Source organism: Filicampus tigris, chromosome 18, assembly GCF_054856515.1.
Source record: "Filicampus tigris isolate MCC_2025a chromosome 18, RoL_Ftig_1.0, whole genome shotgun sequence".
Classification (NCBI taxonomy): Eukaryota; Metazoa; Chordata; class Actinopteri; order Syngnathiformes; family Syngnathidae; genus Filicampus; species Filicampus tigris.
In genome coordinates, this window is record NC_141234.1 from 3,746,947 (window position 1) to 3,758,671 (window position 11,725).

An 11,725-nucleotide genomic window follows, 5' to 3' on the forward strand; every position below is an offset into this window, starting at 1 on the left:
ATTGGACACTCTAAATTGCCCCTAAGTATGATTGTGAGTGTGTATGTTTGTCTCTGTGTGCCCTGCGATTGGCTGCCCTAAGACAGCTGGGATAGGCTCCAGCACACTCCGCGACCCTTGTGAGGATAAGCGGTATAGATAATGGATGGATGGATGATTCATCTATCAATGGGTGAAGATTTCCGTTTTTTCCGATTTTCAGACAATTAGCTCCTTTTGCGTCAGCCCAATCAGCTCACTGCTTTACCCGCGACTCACTCAGGCCGCGTTTGTTATTCTTCTGATAATTTAGTTCTTTCAGCAGAGATGGCCAAGACAGTTATTGATTGAAATGAATTCAAGATTAGTAGATGTTAGTCAAATTGCGCTTGAATTGTTTGCCAACACTCACAGTGGGAGTGTTCACCCTGACAATGAGCTGAGCTGAGGAGAGAAGGCTTGAATTCAGTAAAAAAGAAAAAAAAAAAATCCTTTTTTTTTTTTTTTAGCTTGACTGTTTACGCCTGCTTCGTTCAATCTATAAGATATCTCTGACCCCATTTTAAAAATAGCTCATCTGCTTTTGCACTTCAGTGAGCGCACAGGTTATTGAAAGTGTTCTTGTGAATCACGTCATGAAGAAAGCACATTCTCTCCTGTCTCTGTCCTCGCACGTTCTTCTCCACCTACTATTTCCTCTTAAATTGCGCTGCAACTCTCTATTTACGCACTCCATCAGCATCCACTCAACTCTTTGTAACCTGCAGGGATGTTGGGAATCCAAAACGTTACCCCCAAAAGTACAATTTCCTGGACTGATGAGTCTGTTTTCCTCACCCGGCTCTCAATTTCACAAGGTGTGCTGTCTTTTCCCTTTAGCATTGAGACGGAATACTTTATATTCAAATGGAAAGGGGTAAAGGGCTCATGCATGTAGGGCTGCTGGATTCTGAAAAAGATATTAATCACGAATATTTTGGTGATAATTCAAATCACGATTGTTCAAACGATCATTTATATTTGTTGGTACCAAACCAGAAAACAATACAATAGTGCTCTTTGAAACACTATAATATGTACGTTCCTTTTGGACCAAAATTTCAAAATTTTAAAAAGGTGCAAATGTATAAATTCAAGTATGATTGGATTGTATAAAAAAAACGTTGGATATAGATGCATATTAAGAATAGTTTTTTACGATTATGCCAATTTTATAATCATGGAGTGTAATAATCGTAATTGTAATTGAATTTTGATTAACTGCACAGCCCTACATGCATGTATATAATACATTTGCTCACTTGAAATGTGGGTGGATTCAAGCAAAAGGTGCTTTGTCCTGAGTTGTTTAACACATGGAATAAAAGCTGGACTTCTGAATTTTTGTCGCATATTCATCGTTGCATCTAAAACCCCAAATGTCTTCAGTATACAACAAAAGCAAAGTAATTGAACTTTCCGTTCCGATACTTTTGGAAGGGACTGTATGGTATTATTTTGCCATAAAATCCCTTTCTCAGTCTTGTTTTTGTCATTTTATTGACTGCGGTGTCACAAAAGCGAGCCGAGCATTTTCTAACACGCATCGCCATCTTATATAGAAAACATTTCTCTGCTTGCATAACACAGTACTTAACAAAAGTGGTATTATTCGATACCACCAAAAACCAAGACTGATGCTCAAGTATTTGCTCGTGATTTCCAATTTCATTCAAACTAGAGTTATTCAAATGGTGCGCCCACGCACACACAGTCTAATAAAGAGAAAGGATGTGTCAACGGTTACGCCACACAGAGAGAGACAAGAACACACACATCTCCACCATAGGTCTCAGAGTAGTTTGTCTCAATAGTGCTCATTTTCAAATTCCCTGTTGGCTGATAGCGATACCTTACTAATATGTGTGTGTGTAGCCTCTCCTGTTTTCCCTCTCCAAACTGTAAAACCCATTATTATGCATTTGTCTAGACTTCAGCATTATGAGTGTTTTTTTTTTTTTTTTTTTTTTTTCTCTTCTGGTGCTGAAAAGTTCCCAACACAAGAATGTTATGTTAAATGAGGATGGCTGTGGTTGCATAACAGCAAAACCACCCAAGGCTTTATGTCTGCGTTGGCGGTCGATTAGGTCAAGGTCGTAGCTCGAGAAAGGCTAGGAGATGCAATCGAGAAACGCCTGGCCCGGCAGTACGCATCGCGAAGAGCGTCTTCCACTCGAGGCGCCGCTCAAGCGTTCACCACAAAAAACAGCAGCTTCCCTCCCCACCGTGACACCGAATCCTCACTCTCGGTGTACCGTTCACCTCCCCGCGGGCGTGCGGTCGAGGAAATAGCTGCATGGGCTGGATCCACGCTCACCGCTTTAGGGTACTGAAGGTCGAGGGGCTTCACCTCCGGTGCTGCCGATTTAATCAGCGAGCCGACGGTGGTTTGCTTGTGGTTGTCTGTGTCTTCTGACTGGCTTATGCTGACCGCTTGGCATGCTGCTTGGTCTTTGTTTGAAGGCGCTGAACTCAATTCAATGCCCTTGTTATCCAGCTTTATTATTTTATTATTATATGACTTAGTTTGGCTTTTAAATCCAATCTTACTGGTTTTTTTTTCATTCTTAGCTTCTTTTATTGTTTTGTTTTGAACTTCATTGTTTTCTGTTGTTTTTCAGTTTTCGAGCTTTTCGCCGCGGCGGGCCGTCCTCCTGGAGGCTCCTTAGGCCCGGGCGACCGGGGGCCTCTGCGCAATGCGTAGTGGGTACCCCGGTTCATCCGAGCCGGGGGGGTCTCCGGGATGGTGGGTGGCGCTCCCTGTGTCCGTGGACTGTCATTCCTCTGAGCGTGGATGAGTTCTTTCCTCATACGGTTTCCCTGTGCCTTGCCGGGTCTTCTTTTTATGTTGCATTTTGTATGCTTTTTATAGTACAGCACGTGGGGTAGTGTGATGGCTGGCACAGCGCATGAAACCGATTCACCCCTAAAACCGTCCAACCGCGCCATGGCAAGAAAGATGCTATAAAAATATTTTGACGACTGCACGCCAGACACCTGGGAACTGTTTTAAATTGCGGGGGAAAAAAAAGGCACAATATATTTCGTTTAAGTGTGTTGTATACAGGGGTCACTCAGCCTGCCAAAAAGAGGTGTTTCCACTCTTAACGGAGGCTGTTCATGTCTGACTTTGAGAGACTTCAATTCACCTCCCACCACTGGAGCGTTGAGATTTGTTTTCAGTGGGGGCTTGCGTTGAAAAAAAAAACGATAGGAAGTTAGCAATCTTAAGTGCTCTCAGCTAGATTGTGTTCTCATGCATACTGAGCGTGTTTGTTTGATTGTGTGGGTGTTTTTCGAGACTGTTCTGAGTCTCGCTCCAAAAGGCGCATGCCGCAAGCCAGCAAGGATTCTATGACACTGCAGAGCATGTCCGGGGAGCTTTTTCAACCAAAACACTTAACAGACTGCGGAGGCCTGGGAGCCGCTCGCTTGTGTCTGTTACCTATTCATGCTTCTGTTTTTAATGCCTGTCCCTTGTGGTTCTTTGGAGAGGTCTGCTGAATGGTGGGCACCTGGGGTCTCCTGATGAATCACATTTGCACCAAAACCACAGATCCCCCACCAGACCAGACATGTGTGTGTGCCAGCTAGCCTGAAAGTCGGCCAGTAAACGAAAATGCCGCGCCAAAAACGGCTTTTTTGGGCATTCCTGCCATTTTGACATTCTTAGGTTCATAAACAATTTAGTATGATTGGTGTTTAGTCGCGGGAAAAGGCTGCAGACGTGTGACTAAGAATTTAAAAATGTTCAGTGACCAAGGCAAAGTCTTTATTGAACGGCCGTAAAACAAGAATTGGAGAGTCGAGCTCGTGTGGTTGCTGAACAATCACAGACGACGGCACCAAGCGCCAAGCTATAAAGCAGACCTGATCTCAGCGCAGATGTGGCAATGAAAACACCTTAAAAAACGTTGAGTCAAGTCTATTGGCCAGAAAGTCTTGGCTTCTTATTAGTTGATGCGTCAAATCACAGGTTGACCAAACGTGCGCAGATAGAAATCCGCGCGCACGCGTCCTTGTTGCTCACTTGCTTGAACTCCTCTCATAAGCGCTAATAGTCCTGTTGGTTTAGTAACTCTTATCCCTCGTACACTTCTGAAGGCCGCTTAAGCCGTCCGTTCCTTGCTTGTGAGGTACGGCATTCAGTTTTTCACCTCGGCTGTTTTCTTTGGCGCTTAGACGATTTCAAGCTTAATGTAAGCACGGCATGCTAGCGGGCTGCGACCGCACATCATCTGTCAGGGAAAAAAACTGACAGGAAACATCTCTGTGGAAGGGCGAAAGTGGAAATGGATGCAATTTTCACACGTCGTTTCGCAAGCTTCAACCCGTCTCGCGCGCCCAACGGGTTGCACTCTCAAAGGGTACACAAGCTAGCCTCTGGTGGTTTCCTGTTCGCACCTGACCACGGTCGCGAAAACATTTGGCGCAGGGCGCTGTGGTCGTTTCTACCGGATCCGTCTGTTGAACGACCACCACGAACACACCACACGTAAGAAGCGGGCAGCGGCGGATGGATATACATTTGCGTGTATGATTGCAACTTCTTAAAGAGGGGGATTCAACCCAAACATATTTTTTTTCAAGAATATGTTCTATGCAGGCCCACTAGTTGAAACAAGGAAATATGATTAATAAGAAATATGAGTTAAGCAGCAGAATTCACCCGTTTTTAGCCATCTCAGCCATTTTGTCTCTCCCGTCGACTGAAAATGACATCACAACTGCTCAGGGCTTGGGTAACGACCAATCACGGCTCACTTGTTTTCTGAAGCTGAGCTGTGATTGGTCGTTATCTGAGCCCTGAGGGTGTGTGATGTCATTTTCAGTCGACAGAAGTGACAAAATGGCCGCCCCAGAGATGGCTAAAAACAGGTGGATTTTGTTGCTTAACTCATATTCCACAAATACAATATTAATCAGAACGCTGTGTTTCAACTAGTGGGCCCGCATAGAACATATTCTTGAAAAAAATATGTATGGGTTGACCTTGAGCTTTAATAAAACAGTCTGACTCACGGGTGGCGTTATTCTATCCACCGGTTGGTTGGTCGGAGCAAAAATTCTTCCTGCCAACACGGACTAGCAAAATATATCATGTAATACATACATGTAATTATTTACATTTCTTAACAGACTTCTTCCACGTGAACTTAAATGTCACTTGTGTTTTGTGCCTTGTTGGCCCGTGACTTCTTGTCTTCTCTCCTCCCAATTTTCTTGCAGTTCTTTGTGTGACCTCGGATGCCTGGGATGCCGTCCGCCATGCCGTTGGCCCCAATTTGTGTGCTCCTAATGCTAGGGGGGCACGTTCTGGCTGGAGGCTACGCCCCCATGCCTCACATGAAGTACATGCAACCCATGATGAAAGGACCTGTCGGACCACCGTTCAGAGAGGGCAAGGGACATTATGTCGGTGAGTAGTGCCTTGGCGTTCACCATCACAATATAGTGTCGACCATCTCTGCTGGCCAATAGGTCCAAAATAAGAGTTTTATTTTTTTATTTTTTTTTGCAGCAGTTGATATTAGGACTTATTTTATGCAGCATCATTTTACTTATACCCAGATGGGAATGTTAACTTTTTTCCAGTATGGCTCTATAATCAGAGTTCTCCAGTCCAACATCATTGAGCCGGGAGGTCTGATTGCACCTTGTTTACAGAGCTGACCTGAAGTAGCCATCTGGATGCTGTTTCTGTGTTGTTTATCCCTCATTCTTGAGCTCTGGGAAGGAGCGCAGTATTAGAAGGAGGAGGTGGGGTGGGGGTGGGGATACAAATCAGTTTAGTCAGGTTAGTGTGCAGTAATCATTTATAAGTTGTGCTTGTTGTGATTTGTTATCGTTATCAAATCATTATTATAGGGCCATAAAAATGAGTTTCCGAATTCCCTTTGTATTAGTCAATTATTTTGTTCCCCCCAAAAAGGAGAAACATTGGTTTTACAAAATGGATCAAATGTATGATGATCAAAGATGACGATGCAAAACTGTGACTGCAGGCACCTTTTCAAAGGATATTCCATGTGGAAAGTTTCAAAATAAGTTCTCTCGGAGGAGTGAAGCTAATGCTTTGCTTTTACTGCCACTTGCTGGTTGTAAGGCCACACCACATCACTCAGTGACTGAGTCAATCCAGCACTGTATCAAAAGTCATGGGAGTTCGAAACAACAGTTAGCATCAGACTACTCTTTTTTTTTACTGTGTGGGACCTTTTACATTTTCATCATAGCTTTTAAGAGGGTACATTCAGTGGTTAGAATAGATGAGTGGGATGGGAAATGTACTGATTTGGGTCCCGCAAGAATCACATTTTCTAGTCATCAAAGTTGCATGTCTAACTAACTGCCAGTTGATGAAACAAGAATCACTCTTCAATTAAAAAATGCATGTGTGGCATTTATGCCTTGTTACGTTAGCAACGCAGGCTTTTCGTTGGCCTGCCAAGCGCGGCCTGGCTTTGGCAGCTCTTGCGAGGGCACGCCACCTTGATTAACTGTTCAGGGGTAAATGCAATGGGGGAATTGTCTCGACGGTAAATGCAGTCAAGACAAGACAAGACATTAAGAGAGAACACAGAGTGAAGATGGAGACATCTGTTAGGAAAATGAATACAGGGCGTGTTTTGCCTGGCTTTATCTACAGTATTTTAGACTTCATCAAAATGTATCAAGGTGCGCACCTTTTCCCTTAAATTTTGCTCAACTTCATAGGTACTTACAAATTCAATATATTTTCTCATGAAATTATCTCCACCCCTATGAAATAAACACTATGATCTCTTGTGTGTGTGTGTGTGTGTGTGTGTGTTTTTTTTTTTTTAGACAGGCCACCTATGGTAGATGTGAAGGGCGAGCCAGGGCCCCAAGGTAAACCCGGACCAAGAGGACCCCCTGGTCCTCCAGGAATTCCAGGAAAACCTGGACTCGGGAACCCCGGCCTCAACGGACAACCGGGTCCTCAAGGGCCTCCAGGCTTTCCGGGGATCGGTAAATCAGGTCTCCCAGGACTACCGGGAAAGATTGGACCAAAAGGGATGCCCGGACTTACCGGCGAGGTTGGTCCCCGTGGTGAACCGGGCCTCAGGGGTCAACCGGGTCAGCCAGGACTGCCAGGACCAGCTGGCCTGTCTTTGAATGGGAAACCTGGGCTTCCAGGTGTTAGGGGCCCTCCTGGTAGTCGAGGAGAACCGGGATTAAAAGGCATTTCTGGCCCTCCGGGTGAGCGTGGGGTTAAGGGTGAGAATGGAAACGGGACACCGGGACCACCAGGTGTAAGGGGTCCCCCTGGGCTGAAAGGCAGCTCAGGACCACCTGGTCTTCCAGGCATTGGCAAACCTGGACTAAAGGGTTTGCCTGGACTGATCGGTTCTAAAGGTGATCAGGGCCCTCAAGGGGACCGTGGGGAACCAGGAGAGGCTGGGCTTCCAGGTCTACGAGGTCAACCAGGTCCTATTGGGATAGGGAAGCCTGGAATTGATGGAACGCCAGGAGCGCCAGGTCACATAGGTCAAAAAGGTGAGCAAGGGCTCAGGGGTTCCCCGGGCTTTCCAGGTACTCCAGGCTATGGAAAACCTGGTCTAGGTGGGCCAAAAGGAGAAAAGGGCCATACTGGCTTAACCGGTCTACCCGGAGACAAAGGTGAGCAAGGAATGGTGGGCCCAATCGGTGAACCGGGTCTAAACGGACAACCAGGGCCCCCCGGACTTCACGGCCCCATGGGACTCCCGGGAAAACACGGCTTGCCGGGACTCAAGGGAGAACTCGGGCCGCAAGGACCTCCGGGGTTGCCTGGCCTTAGAGGTGACCAAGGTCCAAATGGAAACACGGGAAAACCCGGCATACCTGGGGACAAAGGCCTACCTGGGCCAAATGGAGCAATTGGAAAACCCGGACCCAAAGGCGAAGCAGGACATATCGGTCTGCCTGGTAATCCTGGGCTGACGGGTCTTCAGGGACCTAAAGGTGAGGCAGGATTCATGGGAACGCCTGGCCCCAGAGGTCAATCGGGTATCCCTGGCCTCCAGGGGCCTATGGGTCCCATGGGACCACAGGGGGCTCCTGGCTTGAAGGGTGAGTCCGGACTACCAGGGCTTCCAGGACAGGGTAAAGTGGGAGAGAAAGGATCTATTGGTCCCCAAGGTCCTCCGGGGAAACCGGGCCCCGCTGGTCTTAACGGTAACCCAGGCCCACCCGGCCCTCCGGGTCCCCCAGGACTTCCGGGAAATGGCCAAACGGTTGTTGCGGGTCCAACTGATTCCCAGCTGGAAGGGGGTGAAGTGCCAGGAGACCGCAAGGGGCCAGCATATAGTCAAGTACCGCTCTCTGCCTCGTTAGCACCGGCCTTCACAGCCATCCTCTCCAAGCCTTTCCCTCCCTCCGGTATGCCAATAATTTTTGACAGGACTCTGTACAACGGGCAAAATGCCTACAATCCCTCTACTGGCATATTCACCGCTCCACTATCAGGCGTCTACTACTTTGCGTACCACGTGCACGTGAAGGGAACTAGCTTGTGGGTGGCCTTGTACAAGAACAATGTACCAGCTACTTACACCTACGATGAATACAAGAAAGGCTACATGGACCAGGCGTCGGGCAGTGCTGTCCTCGAGCTGAAAGAAGGCGACCAGGTCTGGGTCCAGATGCCCTCGGATCAGGCAAACGGTCTCTATTCCAACGAGTACATCCACTCTTCATTCTCAGGATTCCTGCTCTGCCCCACATAACCTTGCCCTCGATTCCAACGAGTTCCTTTATGAGCTCCTCGGAGCGGAACCAAAACCTAAAATACTTGCAGCCATACCGATTTCCAAAACAATAAAATGATCAGTCCAGCTAATATTTCAGTCATTTTTCTATCGTTTTTTTTTTTTTTTTTGTCTGCTTTACAGCCAACAGCAACAGTGGAAGAAAAAGTATAAATCACAATAGAAGGATCTCAAAGGCAGATGACGGAATTTTATTCAGTGTTCTTTTTTTTTTTTTGTTGTCATTCAAATGTGTTTTGGAGTTGTATTTGGATGTTAATTATTGTTGTTGTGTATTATTATTTTGTCACTGTTGTTTATTTTTAGTCAGACTGTTCGCTGCCTTACTTGGTAATGTGCAAGCGGGACCGATCTATGCCAGCGCGCCGTCTTGGCCGCATGTCGACATCATTAGGACCAATATCTATCACCTGACGGTTTAGAGAGAGGTGGGAGCTTTGTGTTATTTCATGAATGACAACCCTGGCCAAATTGGCATCAATACAACATACAACATACAACTCAAGTCAAAACAATTGTAAATATTAAAGAAAGGTGAAACATCACATTCACTTGTGCTTAATCACTTTAGTCCAGTTTTCTCATTACAATCACGGAAGGATGTTCAGAGTTTATGATGAGTTGGTTGCTTTCTTTCACAATTTTGTAGCTGACCTTTCAAAGCAGACATTTCTTTTTCTTACTACTTAATTTATTTTATTGAACTATCCAAAAAAAAAAGGCAATCAAGATATACAGCTTACAATAATAGCACTTCATAAACCAAGGCTATATTAGTTGACGATGACGCACATGCATAATGTTTACATAATTCTTCATTTGGTGCCAGAGAAAGGATTTGAGTCAAGTTTTTTTTTTTTTTTTTTTTTTGTCATTCCCAAGCCACTGCTTCCAAAAGAGTTACAGTTTAGCCAAACACGGTGACAAGGACAAGATGTTTCAGAACAAAAAGTAGAGCCGGCCGGAAATGCAAATCACTCCGCACTGACTCTGTGAATAAGTAAAGGGACTGACTGAGAGCTTTGCCGGTTGTGAAACACAAGTTGTGTAACATTTAACAAACACCTGGCGGATTTCTTTGTCAGGTGGTAGGCCAGAGGGTCAGAGCTGTCGATTGAAGCGTTTAAGATACACGTGGTGTGCGCGTGTATAACCCCCAGCCTGCCTGTGAGTGTGTCTATGTATGTAGCGTATGTGGGCGTCTGCGTGTCACTTTGCCCCACTGGCATTCAGGTCATGAACGCTTTGGCAAAGATAATAATAAACTGGAGTGACGTTACAATATCCAGATCAAACTTGCAGCTCTGTCAATGTTCCATCAGAGTGATGACTTGTTTGTGCCCTGGGCTAGAAAGAAAGTCCCGCACAGATTTTTGGTGCCAAGTAAGGGAATAGAAGCGGGACATTACAGGAGACTGAGAAATTAATTGACTTTCCGGGATTAAAAAAAATAAAACAAAAAATCATGGTAACACTGAATATGAAGTCAAAATGACTTGTGTGCAATAATTGTGTGTCAACACCAAAATTTGAGTAGCGTAGTGCCAAAGAACAATGTTAGACGTTGTCCAAGACAAGAAAGGACCGTCAGAATATTCCAGTATAATTACACAGCCTAAAATGATCAATACACTGAATTTAGGGCTACCTTGGTACAAGAATGTCAATACAGTGGTGCCTTGAGATACGAGTGAGCCGACTTGGCTTTTTGGAGATGTGAGCTGTCAGTGGACTGTTTTTTTTTTTCGACTTGTGAAGGCAAACTTGAGATACAAGCGGTGTAAATGCAAGTAACTTCACAATAAGCAGCAGTTTGGCAGATAATGAAAAGAGAGACTTCAAGCTGCTTAACGGCCCATACCAGTTGAAGCGTATTGTCCAAATAAACGTCAAAGACAATTTTGTATTTAAAATATGGAACAACTTTGAGGAATGTCCCCGCTAGCTTGATGCTAACACATAATGGAAAACACCATCGACGGGCTTACCGAATAGCAGCCGTGGTCGCAGTGGTGGAGCAGTACGTGTAGACAGACAATAGGAAAAGATGATTGGTCACGGAACAAACTCAGATCTCAAGGCGCCGCTGTACGCTGAAGCCAAATATTGAGCTTTGCGATCACAACTAGTATGTACTCCCGCTGACCGACAACCGAAGGATGAGACCTAATCAGTATTTTACGATTATGTAATGGCAAAAAAAAAAAAAGTTTGTAACGTGAGTCTACAAGGCAGTCCAAGGCTCGTTATGTACTGTATGTTGGCTTATTTTGGTAGCCTTCTATTTTTGGACGTATGAAATGGTGATTTGAATTACATGTGGTTGTTATTCTCTGTCCTTGTGTTTTATAGACAACGTCACTTGCTTGCAGAGTTTGCCCTGTGTGCAAATCGTTTGACAAGTGTCAGTAAGCGCCATCTTATCACACATTGCTTTCAATTGTTCTGCTTTATATATATATATATATATATATATATATATATATATATATATATATATATATATATATATATATATATATATATATATATATATATATATATATACACATTAAAAAAAAAAAAAGACAGCTTCGGTTTTGAAGGGATTTTTGTTTTGGTTGCATTTAATAAATACACGGCCATTCCCATTTGCACATGACATTATTGAAGATATTTATACATTTGTGATAATTTAATCGGGATGCCAAAACCGACCACCGAAGCCAAGAACGTATAACTGGTATTTAACAGCATTTACAACATGTAGTTAGCACCATAGTGTTATGTTTGTCCAGGATTATTTGTGGAGATTTATTTGTGTATTGTATGATGTATCTACTTATCAGATTTTTTTTTCCCTACACAAGGCTATTGCGTTACTCTTTGCGCAGTAAAATGTGAGTATAAAATGCACTCGTTTTGATTTGTAATTGTTTTTCTCCCCCCTGCTT

At 44.6% G+C, this 11,725-nt stretch overlaps 1 protein-coding gene across 2 annotated transcripts in view; it reads left to right on the plus strand.

Moving 5' to 3' along the window:
• Positions 1-11,294, plus strand: part of col8a2 (collagen, type VIII, alpha 2) — a 30,638-nt gene extending 19,344 nt beyond the window's left edge. Inside the window, exons 1-3 of one of the 2 annotated variants that reach the window (XM_086015273.1) lie at positions 3,898-3,931; positions 5,248-5,437; positions 6,847-11,294. In XM_086015273.1, the coding sequence (XP_085871399.1) occupies positions 5,266-5,437; positions 6,847-8,750 (2,076 nt within the window). In that variant the 5' untranslated portion in view covers positions 3,898-3,931; positions 5,248-5,265 and the 3' untranslated portion in view covers positions 8,751-11,294. Of the gene's footprint in view, positions 1-3,897; positions 3,932-5,247; positions 5,438-6,846 lie in introns of those variants that run through there. The other variant, XM_086015275.1, reaches the window with a different exon arrangement.
• The last annotated feature ends 431 nt before the right edge of the window (positions 11,295-11,725 follow it).